The sequence below is a fragment of the Peromyscus californicus genome, unplaced genomic scaffold (genome assembly GCF_007827085.1).
Source record: "Peromyscus californicus insignis strain IS unplaced genomic scaffold, ASM782708v3 Scaffold_7__1_contigs__length_154581171, whole genome shotgun sequence".
NCBI lineage: Eukaryota > Metazoa > Chordata > Mammalia > Rodentia > Cricetidae > Peromyscus > Peromyscus californicus.
Window position 1 is genome coordinate 7,193,369 of NW_026294595.1, and position 16,922 is coordinate 7,210,290.

Below are 16,922 nucleotides of genomic sequence, written 5' to 3' on the forward strand. Positions count from 1 at the left end.
CTCCCTCAGCACTCTGGGATGTATAAGCACTCACCACACCTGGGTATTATTTTTATGAGTTCTGGGGCTATAAGGCAGGTCCTCAGTCTTGCATGGCAAACTCCTTATTTCCTGAGCTATCTCTCCAGTTCTGCTTTTCTGTTTTGTTTTGAGACAGGGTTTCTCTGTGTAGCCCTGGCTGTTCTGTAACTTGCTCTGTAGACCAGGCTGGCCTCGAACTCACAGAGATTCACCTGCCCCCACCTCCTGAGTGCTGGGATTAAAGGTGTCAGCTTTTGGTTTTTTGAGACAAGGTCTTGCTGTATAGCCCAGGCTGGAACTTTCTGATCTTCCCGTCTCAGCCTCCCGGGGGTTGGGGCGACAGGCATGTCCTGTCGTCACTGAAGTGTTCAGATGTCTGTTTTAACTCCCTGTAAGTACACTTCATCAGTTTGGATAAGGATCACTTGGTCATCTCTTTAGAAACACATTCACATTCTGAGGCCCTCAGATCAGGACTCCAGCACGCCAGTCAACCCTTAGACCCCCAACTCCTCACTCCTGAGGGATTTTCTCCCAGCCACACCACCGCCATCATGCCAGCTGTGTGTGACCAGGGGCCTCCAGCTCTATGTTCTTCACATGGACAAACTCTAACTTTACTGAAGATTAGATGGTATCTCAGAGCCCCAGAGCTCAGGGGTGACATCGTAAGTCCTGGCCCCAGTATGAAAGCAGGGAGTGAGGCCGCATCTCTGCAGCTCAGCCCTTTTGTTATCTCATGACCCAGAGTCATGGAGCCAGGAGGGTGGCAGGGAGGGACAGACTCTGGAGCGTCTGGTGGCATGAGGTAACCTCAACAGCTCTGGACCTCACTTTCCCTGTCTGGGAAATGGGGCCCTGGACTGTATGATTCTAGAGATTTCCTGGTTTCCTGGTTGTTGGTTATTTGGAGAAAATGACATGGAAGCTGGGACCTCTTCAGCAGCTGGGGAGGAAGGAGCCCTGAGGTGTCCCCGTCTGTTTCCTGTGGCCACATAACAGATTGCCACAAGCTTAGTGGCTTAAAGTCACACACATCTGCCCTGCCACTCTGTGGGACAGAAGTTCACCCCAGTCCTTAGGGTCTGTCATACCTGAGTGTTCCAGGAGACTCCCTGCCTCCCTCTCCCCAGGGCCGGGACTGTCGCCACAATGTGCAGCTTTTGCAGTGCTGCGGATCGAACCCAGGCTTTGTGGGTGCCAGGCAAGCTCTCCACCCACCGAGCCTCAGCCCAGTTCTGTTTCCTTCTTGCTATCAGGGTTCATCAGACCTTCATAGATCTGCTCAGGAGCCAAATGACATGTGGAAGTCCTACGCCTGCCTCGAATTTGGTGTTGGTGTTGGTTTTACATTCTGTGATGTAGTCATTGCAGCCTGGCAGTGGGGGTATCAGAGAGGTGATGCTGGGTGGGATGAGAAAGAAGACAGCAGGAGGCAGGAGGGCATTGCCCAAGTCAGGGCCAATCCCAGGCTTTGGTGCAGAGACACTCATGGGTCTATGGGACCATGGCAAGGGGATGGGTGGGAATGAAGAAGGGTAGAGGAGCTGTCATGTTTATGGAGCCTTCTGGGAGCTATGGCAAGACTGTCCAATCTTGTTACCAGCATACTTAGTGTCCAGTCAGGATGGAATCCAGGAGGTCAGGTCAAGCATGATCTCAGAGGACTGTGATGCAGTGGGATTTCCACTTCTAAAGGCAGATGTAGTGACACATGCCAGCCATTTTAGCACTTGGGAGACTGAGGCAGGAGGATTGCAAGGACAAGGACAACTTGGGCTACAGGGAGACTTCCAGGCCACCTTGGGCAACTCAGCAGACCTTGTCTTACTAAATAAGTAAAAATGGATGTAACACGATAGTAGAGAGCTTGTCTAGCTTTTGGGAAGCCTTAGATTTGACGTCTAACTGCAAAATCAGAAGGCTGGAGACTCCTCTTCCTTCTTGGGTGTGTTCACCATTCCGAGTGCACACACACTTTTGTCTCCGTACCTGACTAAGGGCCTACAGCTGTAATGAAGCACCTGCCCCTTGCCTCCCTCAGCCAGGCTCTTTCCAGGAGCACAGTAGTGAGCAGGTCCAGAAGGGATAGCAGCCTCTTCTCCGTCCCTCTCTCTTCTGTCTCCCTGAGAATCTGTCCTGTGTGCCAGCCACTGGGCTAGCCAGAGACAGGAGCGTGTCAGAGGGACCATGTCCAGAGGCGGCCAGGTTAGCCTCTGTGATGGACACTGAACCCAGACTGTGCCACGCTCCCAAGTGGAGGGCACCCCTGAACTACTCAACAGCCCAAAGGGACAAATGCCATCGCTCTCCAACAGATGAGGACACCAAGGCTCAGGTGGGGACGCCGGCACCAGCTGCTGCTGCTACCACACAGGATGTTGCTCTAGGCAGTGGCTGGCAACATTCCCATCTGCCTCTCCAGACTTCTTCCTTCCCACCAGGCACTTTGGTACCCATTCGCCCTCCTGACGTCTTAACTCTTTTAAAGACTCTGACATACCTCCACAGCCCTTTAGAGGTAGCTTCCCAGGGCCATGTCCTTCCAGGAGATGTGGTCCCTGTAGGTAGGCAGAAGCCCATCCCCTGCCCATTCCTGGATCGGGCTTTGCTGTGGATGCTGATCCTGGAAGGTGGGGGCGAAGATGGAGGAAGACGCCCGCACCCCTTCTGCTCAGCACCCTGTCAGGCACTTCCAGCACCCGTGGGAATGTGCAGAAGGTATTTTAAAGATGCTGCAGTCAGCCGGGATTCAAGGTTGAAGGAGGGTTTTTCACCATGATGGTACTGCTGGTACCTGCCTCTTACGAGTGTCTTCATGACCTTCTGCACCCCAGTGCAGCTGGAGACATGGAGGCTCCACACAGAGAAGGGACCCTCAGATGGGCAGGTGGTGACCTTGGGAGGGCAGGTGGGGCCTTAAGCCACAGGCATACCGATAGCACATGGAAGGTGGTGTCCTAGCTGGAGGGCAAGCCGGCAGACACTGAGCCCACTTCCATTCCCTCTGCCCTGCTTCTCAGATGGAGCATGCTGCAGCCTCACCAGAGCCATGTGGGCTGGACAGAGAAGTCCCTTCCCTCTCTTGAAGGATCCTGGGAATAACAGGTTTAAAACCCCTCCCCCAGCACTTTAAAGTCCCGACTCTTGTACCTATGGTTTATAACCCATTTTGGAAATAAGATGATTTTGTGTGTGTGTGTGTGTGTGTGTGTGTGTGTGTGTGTGTGTGTTAACATGTATGTTTTATTTTTATTTTATTATTTTATGTGTATTAGTGTTTTGCCTGCATTTATGTCTCTGCACCATGTGTGTCCCTGGTGCCTGCAGAGGCCAGAAGAGGGTGTTGGATCTCCTGGAAATGGAATTACAGACGGTTGTGAGCCATCATGTGAGATACTGGGAATCACACCTGGGTTCTCTGGCAGAATAGCAAGTACTGTTAACTACTAAATCACCTCTCCCATGCCCCAAATGTGTCTGTTTAGAGAGCTGGGATGCAGCCCTGCTAGCAGAGAGCTTGCTGGCATGCAGAAAGCCTGGTTCCATCCCCAGCACTGAGTAAGCTGGGTGTGGTGGCTCATGCCTTTGATCCCAGAACTTGGGAGGTAGAGGAGGAATGTCAGAAATTCAAAATCACCATCTGCTACAGGCTGACCTGAAACTCAGCCTGGGCTACCTGGTCTCAAAGAAAAAGAAAAGTATTTAGGGCTGGTGGTGGCATACACCTTTGAACCTAGCACATGGGAGGCAGAGGCAGGCAGATCTCTGTGAGTTCAAGGCCTTTCTGGTGTACATATTGAGTTCCAGGACAGCCAGGGTTGTGCAGTGAGACCCTGTCAAAAAAAAAAAAAAAAAAAAATTTAGGTGAGGCCACATTGGAGGAGGCGCTGAGACAACATGGTTTGTTCTAAGACGAGAGAATTGGGGTAACAAAAACATACATAGGCCTGAGAAGAGGATCATGGGAGATGGCAGAGGCACAGAGAGATGTGGCTGATGCCAAGGGGAATCAAGGCTGGGCAGCCATCTCCCATGCAGAGGCAGCTGGCTTCCACCCGTGTACCTCACCAGCCATTTTGGGCAAGCTGCTGCCCACTTGGGACTCTGGTGTTCTCATCTGCTAAGTGGGCATCACTTACCCACTTTCGAGGTGTATGAGCAGGATGAGTGCTGGCTCCAGCTCACCCCAGCCCGAGCCGGCCTGTGGAAGGCCAGGCTTGGTCTCCATCCTGTGGACCTTGCCTTACATTCGCCCCTCCGTCTGCGTACTGTAGATTTCGACTTCTGGGAGTCATCCTGGTACCCGTGCTCTGACCGACACCTCGCCCTCCCTCACAGCAGCTGGTAGGTCACCAGTCCATTTCCAGGGGACAGGAATCTAGCCTTTGGGACTGAGGGAGGAGCCCTGGGAGGGCTGGAGGCTGGAGGAAGGGGACATCAGACTCCTGCACCACTAAAGAAGTCCCAACCCTGCCTCAGGCAGAGGGGCAGTGCCTGTGACCAAGCCCCAGAGGAGGCCTGCGGGAGACACTGCAGCCGGACTAGTCCAGGAGCAGCTCAGGCTGCCCTCATTTGGGACCTTTGCCCTCTTGGTCCCCTGACCAGTGGCACAGGCATGTATAGGATGAGAAAACTGCTATTCCCACCAGGGAATGCCACTGTATCCCACACATTAAAAACCACACAGGACCGCCGGGCAGTGGTGGCGCACGCCTTTAATCCCAGCACTCGGGAGGCAGAGCCAGGCGGATCTCTGTGAGTTCGAGGCCAGCCTGGGCTACCAAGTGAGTTCCAGGAAAGGCGCAAAGCTACACAGAGAAACCCTATCTCGAAAAACCAAAAAAAAAAAAAGAAAAAACCACACAGGACAAGCCAGGCCCTGGTGGCGCATGCCTTTAATCTCAGCACTCAGGAGGCAGAGCCAGGCGGATCTCTGTGAGTTCGAGGCCAGCCTGGTCTACAGAGTGAGTTCCAGGAAAGGTGCAAAGCTACACAGAGAATCCCTGTCTAGAAAAACTAAAAAACAAGAACAAAAACAAACAAACAAAACCACATAGGACAATGGCCCTTTGCATATCACTGTATTGTCACATGAAATGCACATCCATAAGTGGCTGACTTGGAAACGACCTATTAGGTCACACAGAGTCCGGCCCCTGGGGGCCAAAGCTGCGCCACTGCCCAGAGACCATGGCAGGAGTCTTCTGTAGGTCTTGGCACGGGCACCTGCTTTCCCCAGGCTTCAGGGCTGGGTGCTGTGAGAGAGGCCAGCTCACGGCCCAGGCCCTTTGGCTCCTGGACAGTAGCTTCCCAAACTCACTAGGTTCTTGGTGGGTTAATAGCTATTCCTGGAGAAATGACTCCTATGGTCAAATAAATTTAGGAAACGCTGAGTTAAACACAACTTGAACAGCTGGTTTTTCTATAGGACACATCAGTGCCTTTACAAATAATCTGTGACCTTGTGAACATCTACTGTAGGGGCAGCGTGTAGTACTTCCCGAAATGCCCTGGACCACAAGAGCCTTTCCCCCAGAAGTATCTTGCAGGCTGGGGCCCCCAGGCACCCTAAGCTGTCAGTGATCAACGATGGACTGGCACCAATGTTGGGTGAGAGGTGGGAATATTTCACTGAGCTTTGTGCTGTGGTGTCGTAGCACAGTACAGCTGCTGTCATGGTGATGAAGGGACAAGACTCTGCCCCTCCTATGGCCATCTTGTTCTCATCTATTGTCTTCAGACTAAGAATAGAGGCTAAGCACGACAGCCCATGTGAGTCATCCTGGCTGCCTCAGAGTCCAAGCGAAAAGGACAGGAAGCCCCACAGTACTAACAAGTCAGCCTCCAACCGGAATGGGGAAGTGGAGTCAGTCCTTCCCCGCTGACCTGCTTCTAGTCACCTCTCTGGGACCAGCTCTGCCTAAAGCCCGGATGGGCGGTGGGTGCTGGCTCACCAGGCAGAGATGAGCATCTGGCAGGTGTTGGAGGACATCCACACGAGCTCCACCAGGCGGAACTGGAAGTAGCCAATGATGAAGCCTGAGATGACGTCTGTGATGTGGTGGCGTCCGATCATCACCCGTGACAGGCCCACACAGAAGGCCCAGAGCACCAGCAGCACGCGCAAGGGCACCGCCAGCACCAGGTGACTCAGGAAGAACTTGGACACCATGGCGGCACGGCTGGCGTGGCCAGCAGGGAAGGCGTAGATGTCCATAGTGAGGTAGTCCAAGAGTCCAGGGCTCGTCTCATACGGGCCGCGGCGCTTGATGAGCTTCTGTACTCCAGCCACTGTCATGATGTCCAGGAGCAGGGCTGTGGATGGGACACAGAGGCCTGGGCGTCAGTGCCACTGGCTGGCCAAGCTCTAATGCCCAGCCCTCCCCTCCATTCATTCATCTTGGCCTCAGTGACCTCAGGGCACATTCTCACCCCAGGGCTTCTGCACTAGCCATTCCTGTTACCTGGACTTCCCTTCTCTGGGGTACCCACGTCCTTCAGCAGAGATGCCACTCCTGGTCCCTGTCTGTAGAAGCTCCAACCACAGTTTCCCCATCTTGCTTCCTTTTTATCACCATCTGGCGATTTGACGTTCTTTTTCTCCCTCCCCACAGTGAGAGTGTGTGTGTGTGTGTGTGTGTGTGTGTGTGTGTGTGTGTGTGTGTGTGTGTCAGTAGTTAACAATGACTATGTTCTTTGGTTGCTCTCCACCTTGGTTTTTGAGGCAGGGTCTCTCACTGAGCCTGTGACTGGGCTGACAGGCAGCAAACCTGAAGTTTTCTGTCTCTGCCCTATGCAGTGCTGAGCTAGAGGCATGTGTACATGGGCACGCCCAGCTTTTGATGTGGGTGCTGGGGATTTGAACTCAGGTCCTCGTGCTTGTGCCACAAGTGCTCTTACCCATTGAGCCATCCCTGCAGTCCCTCCTTGCCCGATCTCACTCGTGTCTGTTCCCTACCCTCACCACTAGTGATGGCTGTCCTGAGCAGCTACAGGTAGCCGCGGGGTTCCAGGGCTGAGATGAGGGGCCTAGGCCACAGAATTCCTCTCCAAGTGTGTTAGTGAGGCTCTCCCAGGGCCCAGGGCACGGCAGTTTTTACAGAGCTGAACTGTAACTCACATAACACGTACTCAGCATCGTCAGAACAGTCGGTGGCATCTGGGCAGTCACAGTGCTGTGCAGTCACAGTGCTGTGCAGTCAGCAGGCAAGGCTACCCCTGAACTTGCAGAGATCCCGCCTCTGCCCGCCACGTGCCGGGATTACAGGCATGTGCCACACACCTGGCTCCTCTGTGCAGTATTTTGAGGCACACCTAAAGTGCCCTCCACAGCTGCCAGGCTACACATATCAGCCCACCTCACAGAAGACAACAAAGCCTTGGGTATGGAAGATTCCCGTCTGTTTCTCCTTCTTTCTGGAATGTTCTGCTCTTTCCCAACCCACTGACTTGGTCGTCTTTGTCCCTTTAGGCCTCTGGGCTCACTCTTGACTCACAGACCGGGTAGACCCGGGCTGGATGTCCTCTTTCAGGTCCTCTGTAGTGGCCTCTCCGGAACCTGTCCTCACGAAGGTGGGGCTGAGTCTGTCTTGCCCAGAGGTGTGTCACTTGGCCCCGCACAGAGCAGCCGTCTCCAAACGTTAGTTGATTCACTGAATGGAAACTTGGCTCGTAGCCTGGGCTCTTTCCCCATTTTGGAAGTTTAGGGGAAGCCTTTGACTCCACCCTGTGCCTGCCACCCCACTGTGTGGGTGTGCTGGGTGCTCTACCTCTTTGGACCATCGGAGGATGGCAGTATGCCAGGGCCCAGGTACACTGGCTAGTCACAGTGGCTCCCTGGGCTCCCTGACTGCTAGTGTGGAGCACAGACAACCCTTCCCAGGCGAAATGAAGGCCTAGAGCTCACATCTTTCTGCTCTGGAGCCAGGCCTGGTATTAGAAGGCCTAGCTACATAGCCAAGTCTTCCTCTCCACTCCTCATGAGATACCAGTGAGGTCCCAGCACCTCCAAGTCCCTCTTTAGTGACAGACAGCTGCAGGCAGACCAGCAGTGTGGCATGGCCACCACGCCTGCATGACTCAGGGTGTCACCTAGCTATTCCCACCTGTGAGGTGTAGATCACAGATACTATTTCTCTGAGGGGGGGCCGGATGTGCCTGTAAGGATGACTAGCGGTCCCAAGCAAGGGATTTAGGAAGCCCCAGGACATACAGCACTCTGTGCCAAAGTAGGAAGTCCCAGCATCTAGGTGGCATTTGGCCTCAGAAGCCTGGCCCACGAGGGTGGGTAAGTTGGTGACCATTATTGGAGAACGCCTGGCCAGGATCCGGTCTCTAAAACCTCTCCGTGTATGTCTGACTCGGCCAACACTTCCATGGCAATGGGAAAGGACAGAGCGGGGGTGCAAGTCAGTGGTAGAGAATGGGTTAATAATGTACAGGTACCTGACTTCCAACCCCAGCCAGCATGAGAGAGAGAGAGAGAGAGAGAGAGAGAGAGAGATTTGATGACGGGCCAAGCATAGTAATGCATGGCTGTTATCTCAGCACTTCGTAGGTTGAGGCAGCAGGGTAATGAATTTGAGGCCAACCTGGGCTACATAATGACCTTGTCTCACAAGACACAGCAAGCAGACCGGAGCAGCTATTGGCTCCCATACCCACATTCTTGGGTATGGTTGGTCTTGAGATGAACAGGTGTGTGCCAGACCTGGGGCCAGGCAGACAGGCTGGCAGGCTCCTACTGGCCAAGGGGGAGACAGACAGTCACCAAAGTGCACAGAGCAGTGTTACCAGAGAGGTGGGGAGTGTGGACAAGAGCCTCGGTAGGCTGCAGCTGCCTGGATATTGAGGACTAAGAACAGAAGAGGCTGTGGGGCTGCCCTCTCAATGCACAGGATAGGACAGCTCTCCCTCCCTTCCTCCAGTGTGGCCAGCCCTGGGTGCGGTTGTGATTGTCACATACTCTGGAGCCAGAAATAGAAACAAACATTGCCATCCTCTGCTCTGAGAACTCCGCCTGTCTTGGGTTTGCTAACCCACAACACCTCTCCCAGTTGGGAAGAGGCTCAACGTGAGGCTGGAATAGTGAATTCTGAGGAGCTGGTGAATGCTGCCTGTCTTTGATTTGCTGTGGGGCTTGGGAAGGTCACTCTTCTCCTTGGGCCTCCACTTACTAAGGTTCAGCAGGGCAGTGGCTGGACACTTAGGATCCAGGATGAGAGACCAGATTCAGTTACCACTCGCAGACTGCATGAACTTTGACAGCCAATCTCTCCCCGCTCCCATCCCTTTCTGATACCATAGGGAGCAACCTGGAGCCCTCTTTGAGGGCTCTCTCAGGCAGTGATAATGAGTAGCACCCAGGGCCACAGCAGAGGACCAGAGAGAAGCTGTGCTGTGTCTCACATCCTCTGAGTCAGCAGTGTTCATATACAGCATCTTTCCCACAGGGAAGCAGGGGCTGATGCCTGAGTTGTTCCCGAGCATGGCTGTCCTGAAGGCGTCCCTCCCGGCATTAGGGGTGATGAGGGCCGGGCCTTATCCCTGCAGCTCAGCGGTCCTCTAGGCCTGTGATGGCCAGGAAACTAGAGTGCTGGAAGACGCTAGACAAGGCAGCACAGTCTACCGGAAGATAGAGCAGAGAGGTGGCTGGGAGGACCTCTCATGGCCCCTTTAGGTTTGGACTGTTATTCCCTTGAAGGCCACCTCAGCCAGCTCACCCCTCTGCAGGAGTAGGAAGGTGACAGGAAGGTGCAAGTGGGGGGCGTGGGGCTGTTGGCCAGCAAGGAGCAGAGATATGTCCTAATATGAGAGGGACAGGTTTGTGGGTTAAAGTTCCTGGTGCTTCTAGCCTGGAGGTGGCCTCTGCCTCTGACCTCCATTCTGGCTCTGGAAAGTGGAAGTCAGAGCTCCATAGCCACCAGGAAGTGAACGTCAATAGGTCTGTATTCTAAGGGCATCTGGCTTAGGACCACCATTCCCACCTGGGTCCCAGACTTCTGCTTTTTAGGGCTGTCTCCTTGAGAAGAGACCTGAGGTGTGCATCTGACTCCTGGTTAAGGATGGCCACTGCTGTGTACCTCAGAACCCTGAAAATCGTGCAGCGACCCAGTGCCCTTCAAGGCCAGACAGATACAGCACAGCATGGCTGAGTCTAGACGAGGTGTGCCCAGCAGCCACTGCAGATGACAAAGCCTCCGGGTATTTATAGCCACCAAGGGAGAGCTCGGGGCGGGCATGCTGAATGGAAAAGGCCAACTACAAGAGAGGATTTACAGTTGGGCCATCAGATGAATGATGCAAGCCCGTGTCTGGATGCATGGAGGCCTGCAAGGCTGGCCGGCCTGGCATCAGGGCTTCTTTCTGAGCAGGGGGATGGAGTTTTGTTTGTTTTTTGTTTTTAAATTGTCTCTCTGCACTCATTTCATTCCCAGGAATGTGCATTTTGTACACACGGTCTTAAGGTGATTTTCGGCTAAGGATGTAGTTTAGTAGAATGCTTGCCAAGCACTCACGAAGCCCTGGGTTCGGTCTGTAGCACTGTTTAAAACAGGTGTGGTGGTGCACAGCAGTGATCTTAGCACTCAGGAGGTGGAGGCAGGAGGATCACAAGTTCAAGGTCATTCCTGGCTACAGAGTGAGTTTAAGGACAGCCTGGGCTACATGAGACCCTGCCTACCCCCATCCCTAGTTACTTTTACAAGATAGGTCATACCATAGAATTCCTTACATGAGGGACCTGGAGCAATTGAGTTCAGAGAAGCAGAGTGTGGGGGGTTGGGAGTGAGTGCAGTAGAGAGTTAGGATTTCATGGGGGAGGACTTCCAATTTTGTAAGAGGATGAACTTCTGGAGATATATGGTGGCGACATCTGTCGCCACACAGTAATGTTTAATGCCAATGAACTGTACACTTAGAAAGGTTCAAATGACATTTTATAACATATATATAACCACATTTGCAAAAAGTTATTTTTAAAATATCAAAGCAACATTCTAAAAAGATACAATCTCTCCGGGGAGCATTTAGGAAGCGGACAGGTTAGGAGAGTGGGGCACAGAGGGAGTCTGGGATGGGCCTGGCCTCTGGCATGTTGACTTGAGGAGTGAGTTCATGCATGTAGTTGTGTACACACACAGTTACCATCGCTCCTTTTTCCTTGAGTCCCTTCCACCCCTATGCCACGCCAGGGTGCATATGGTATAGGGTGGGTCCTGGTCTGTCCCCTACTTTCCTGACCCAAGTGGCTTTTCACAGTGGACCATAATAGAGCCTGTGCTTTCTCAACTGAGGAGTCCATACCCGAAGTCGGCTCCATGAAGACTGTCCCCAGGGGACCACCTCAGCTGAGTGGCTTGTGCTCCTGGGAGTGAGTCCCAGAGTGAACCTACTGATTGTATGAATATGCTGGCAGACCGGCTCTGCCCTGTAAGGTGAATTCCTTTCTATCGCCTGTCAGAACTGGGACTTGGGTGGCCAAAGACCCCCAGGAGGCCGGCTATCACATAGTACCCCTAAAATAATACAAAGCAGTGTCCCACCTTTGGAGGCAGAAGTGTATCTAACTGAAGATTTGAGATCAGCCTAAATGTCCTTCAGTCAGGGTTAAGGCACATAGTCTCATGAGAGTAAGTTGTCCCCAAGAGCAAGAGCTGGTGGGCAGAGGCTAGGAGAGGTGACAGACATATCTTCTGAAGAGTTGGCTGAGGGCTGAGTGGGAGGCTCGAGGCTGGAGAGGCTTTGTCCTTGTTCTTGGCAAAAAGTGACATGGGGGATGAGACAGGATTGCAAATATGGCCATCCAGTGGACAAGTCTGTGAGCACAGGGGCCGTGCTAGTCAAACACAACCGGACAAACGCTGTATGTTGGTATGTGCAGCAAGAGGGCCAGAGGCATGGTGCCCAAAACACAAACAGGTTACCCTTGGGGAGGGACTAAGGGACAGGCCCACTTTCTTTGTGACCTGTCTTCTGTGGACCAGAAGTTGGCATCAAAGCCACCAGAGCCTTTGGCCCAAAGCTTCCCCAGGACATCTGCCCAGCAAACACCTGCTCAATCTCAGACCATCCTGCAGCCGAGGATGTTCTCTCAAATTTCTGCTTAATCCTATTTATTTTTGTCTTTTAAAAGTTCCCTCCAGAGGCTTCGGGGATGGCTCAGTCAGTACAGCCTCAGAGTCTGAGTTCAGCCCCAGCATACCCATAAAAGCAACGTGCCTCTGTAACCTGGCAATAGAAGGTGGATCTTGGGAGCTCACTGGCCTGCCAGACTAGCCAAATCAATGGCCCTTATTCAAAACAAAAAGATACAGGGCAGTTGAGGAAGATATCAGAGAGACCTCTGACCTTGACACACAAGCACACAGCCATACATGCACACCTACAAAACATGCACACCTACAAAACATTCACACCCACCCCTAGTTACCTGAGCTGAACTCATGCCTGTAATCCCAGCATTTGGGAAGAGAGGCAGGAGGATCAGCTTGAGGCCAGCCTAGGCTATCCTGAGTGATGCTCTCGTAAACAAACAAACAAACAAAGAAACAAACAAACAAGGGGTGGTCATGGAGGCACATAACTGTAATCCTACCACTTGGGATCAGAACTCTCAAGGGCTCAAGGCCAGCTTCAGGTACATAGTGAGTTTGAGGCCATCCTGGGCTACATAAGATCCTGTCTCAAAAGCTTCAGATGAATACAATGAACAGAAACAACCCAACTAATAATAACTAAGTGTTGGTCGTGGTAAAACTCCTTTGTATGCTAGCCTAAATAACAAATCAAAGTAAAATAATAAAAAAATAAAATAACAATAATTAGTAATAGTAGTAAGTGTTGGTGAAGGTGTGGAGAGACTGGAATGCTTGTGCACAGCCAGGAGAAGGTGACATGTACAGTCAGGGTGAAAAACATATGAAGTTCTTCCAAACCATTAAACATAGTTACTAAATGACCAACAATCTACTTCTGAGCAGCCAAGAGAGCCAGGAGTGGGGACTTGAGATGCACACCGCCCCCCCCCCCACAGCCCCACCCCCACCCCACCCCAGCAACAATATCCACAAGCGCCAGGAAGTGGAGACTCTTCTCACTGGGTAAAGGACAAACACAATGGGGTCCATTTGCACCATGTAATATCATCATCCAGCCATGAAAGGGGAAAAAGTCAGGCTGGGGAGATTGCTTAGTGGTAAAGGCACCGAGCCCGATGACCTGAGCTCATTCCCCAGGACCTGTGGGACAGAATGAATAGGCTACCACAGGCTATCGCTACCACAGGCTACCTGACTCCCACACATGCATTCACCCCCCAAATATGTGTTTTTTTTTTTAAAGTTTTTAAAAGAAAGACAGTGCTGTTACATACTCAGGACAAACCCTGAGGACTTCACACTAAGTGAAATAAGTAGGTCCCAGGAAGACAAATGCCATGTAAATCCATGCACAGGAAGCCTCTGCCTCTAGAGCGGTTGGATTCACAGACAGAGAAGAGATGGTTGCCACCAGCGGCTGGTGTGGGGTATGTAACGGGGGCAGAGCTTCAGCTAGGGCAGATAGAAATGAACCGCAGGTAGACAACGGTGATGATTTCACAATGATGATGATGTACATTGACAACATACTAAAATGATCTCGAACACACAAATTAAATAAATAAATCTAATAAAAATTTTAAATGTCAGCAGGATCTTGGTGTACACACCTTTAATCCCAGCACTCGGGAGGCAGAGGCAGGTGGATCTCTGTGAGTTCGAGGCCAGCCTGGTCTACAGAGTGAGTTCCAGGACAGTAAAGGCTGCATAGAGAAACCTTGTCTTGAAAAACTAAAAATAAATGAATAAATAAAGGATTTGGATCATGGTGACAAGGCACAAGCCACTTTCCACCTGGCTCCGTCACCTGGCTCCCTGTAGGGCCATCCAGGCTGGTGCTGAGGAGCGGGAGGAAGAAAGGATGGGGTCACTGCACTAGCATCTGGACCACAGAAGGGACCTTGTCAGAGGTTGACCTAGTGAAGCTGATGATGCTACCATGATGGCAGCATGGCCACCTAAGTGCCCCCTAGCCTTAGCACATGCCAAGCCCTCCATGTTAGGATACTTCCTTCAAATGTCCTAACAACCCATTTGACAGATGAGGACACTGAGGCTCCAAGAGGTGAAGTTACTTGCTGTGGCCACAGAGGGCCTGGGGTTCACACTGGTTGATTCTAAGCTTTCTTTAGCTGCTGAAATTGTTCTGGCTAGGTTCTCTGGCATCTCATTGAGAGGACAGGGTTGGAGGCAGGGGACTGACTGTCCACATGTACGGCCTTCTGAGCACCCGTTTTCTACCGCTTCCAATCTGCCCCTCAGGGTCCTGGCTGTAGGCATGAGACCTCACCCTGGGCCCAGAGATTTCCTTGGGCACTGGTCATGTGCCCTGTGCTCTGAGTGAGGACTGAGCTGGACATGATGGCTCCAGACCCCGCAGTTCTTACAATAGTGACGTCAGCCATGGTTCTTTGCCAGTTCCCTTCAAATCTCCACCACAGACCTGTTGCCCCATTGCATGGATCAAGAAACTGAGACCTAGAGGTGAGAACTGACTTAATCAAGTTTTCACAGTAACTAAGGGGAGGGGAGGCAAATAGAGTCCACCCTGACCAAGGCCTGTGCTCCAGGGCTGACAGTACCCCAGGGCATCGGAAGCTAAGTGACAGGTCTACTGCTCAGTGGAGGGTGGCTGCCCCTGCATGGAGGAGGTGACCAGGGTCCGTCCTGGAAGGTGATCTGGACTGTGGGGACAAGGCCCACCTGCTATTTTGGTTTTTTTTTTTTTTTTTTTTTTTGAGACAGGGTCTCACTACAGAGTCTTGGCTAGCCTGGAACTTACTTTATAGACCAGGCTGACCTTGAACTCATAGAGATTTGCTTGCCTCTGCCTCCCAAGTTTTGAGATTAAAAGGATATGCTACCATGCCCAGCTTTTCGGTGTTTTGAGACGAAGTCTCACGTAGCTCAGGTTAGCCTCAAACTGGGTAGCCAAGAATGGCTTTGAACTGGTGATTTTCTTGCCTCTTCCTCCTGAGTGCTAGGATGTGGGCACATGCCACCATGGCAGGTTTGATGTGGCGCTGAGCATGGGGCCCTCGGCTTTGTGCATGCTCGACAAGTACTCTCCCAGCTGAGCGGCAGCCCCAGCCGACCACCTCGCTATCTGTCAGTTTTCTCCCATAGGCTAAAATGCTAGAGACCACACTCCATGGAGGGGCTGTGACCCCAGAGGTGCCTGGTGGCCTTTGCATGCTCAAAGTCCCCCAATTTGCAGGGGCTCTTGCTTCTCCACACTAGAGGCCTGTCTGTTTCTGGGGCACCTGGATTTGTGCTGAAACTCCTTCTAGAATTAGAGATGCCAGCTTTGCCTGTCTTACCCAGGCAGGGGCCTGGCTCAGAGGGTAGAAGCAAAGGCTCCCAGAGCACCCTGGGGACCCGGAGGCACCAGGAGGATGAGCTGGGTGGGGGCTGGGTATCAGCTCCATGGAGAAGGGATGGCTTGCTTTCCACATGGGCACCACATGGCAGCTGGCACATGGCAGTGCTAACCTGGAGGGCTAGTGGCAAAGAATTTGGCAAAGGAAACTGATGACCAGACTCCTTTCTCCAGAGATATCCTTGGGCAGGAGCAAGCTAGTACTCTAAGAGGATCAGAGTGGGTAAGTAGGGGACCTTAGGTGGGTCCCTTGAACCTTCAGACTCTGTAGAAAAATCCTGGGCAGTTTGTAGGGTCTCTGAACTGAGCACGGAGAAGGGGACAATGGGGGTGGGGGGATCTCAGTACTGTCTGGAAGTGGTCAGGAACAATGACCTGACGGTGGCATCACTCTAGGTCACTCAGCAGAGCTCCCAAGTTCACCCCACAGCCTCAGCCTCTTTATACTCTGCCTGAGCAGCAGCCCGGTGCAGAGAACTGGCTCCCAGGGGTGCCTGCTGGCCTCTGCCTGCTCAAGGCCCCCCAATTTGGGGGCCCTTGCCTCACGACACTAGAGGCTTGTCTGTTTCTGGGGCATCCTTCCTGTCTAACCTCATTAGATGAGTTCCTTGGTTTCTCAGGGAACCTGCTGATCCTGGAAGGGGTGGGGCTGGGTCCTCCCAAAGGGCCTGGCGAGGCCAGGTGACAGGTGGCCAGCACACACACTCACCTAGCAGCAGATTCATGAGCACCTCCTGGCCAGCCAGGGTGCTGCTTCTCACCAGGCAGAGGATGGTGCCCCCGATCCAAGGGATGCCGTGGCCTGTGATGCCAATGAGCTTGACCATGGAACGGGCACTGGCCCAGGATGCAGCCCGGCCTGCACACACCCCCAGTCGTTTGGACATGCAGATGTCAATGGCCAGGAGGGAGTTGAAGGCGATGCCCTTGAATGAGGGGTTCAGCTGCATGCAGTCCTCCTCGGGCAGCTGCTGTGACTGGCGACGCTCCCGGGCCCCATCGCCGGAGGGTGGGGGTTGTGTCGAGGGCCCTGAGGCCTTCCTACCTGAGCTTCTGGGCTCTTGGGTCCCCTTGGGGGGCTGGTTCAGGGACAGGAACTCGGCCCTGTTGAGGACATTGTTGCGGTCCCTGGCACGGGCCCGGCTCTGGGAAGCCGGCATGGTGACCTCACTCACTCTGAGAAGGCCAGTCCCAGCCCAGTTCCAAGGCCCTTCTCCCAGAAGACAAAAGCCGCCACCTTCTCTGTAGCAGCTGTTAAATATAGAGAGGAGGATTGCACATGCTATTTACCTCCGGCTGCCACCCGGCTCCAAGGGGACGTCGGTGCCAGCTGGGTAGCCAATGGAGCCCACCCTTGCGGGGCCAGGGCCAATAGAGCCACTCGAGAGGCGGATGAGTCCACAGCTGAGGCCGGGCTGCCT

The 16,922-nt window shown here is 53.0% G+C and overlaps 1 protein-coding gene across 1 annotated transcript; it reads right to left on the minus strand.

Annotated features, from left to right (window-relative positions):
* Nucleotides 1-5,088: 5,088 nt before the first annotated feature.
* Plpp7 (phospholipid phosphatase 7 (inactive)) lies at nt 5,089-16,922 on the minus strand. Its single transcript, XM_052724837.1, has 2 exons — nt 16,211-16,922; nt 5,089-6,339 (listed from the first exon to the last, which is right to left on the minus strand). Exons 1-2 carry the CDS (start codon nt 16,659-16,661, stop codon nt 5,975-5,977), a joined length of 816 nt encoding a protein of 271 aa, XP_052580797.1. The 5' UTR covers nt 16,662-16,922; the 3' UTR covers nt 5,089-5,974.

Bases quoted from the DNA above. Each gene is read 5' to 3' on its own strand.
- Plpp7 (XM_052724837.1), bottom strand. From the start codon at position 16,661: ATGCCGGCTTCCCAGAGCCGGGCCCGTGCCAGGGACCGCAACAATGTC. The intron at 6,340-16,210 runs GTGAGTGTGTGT...TCCCATCCACAG, and splicing joins GCTCATGAATCTGCTGCTAG to CCCTGCTCCTGGACATCATG.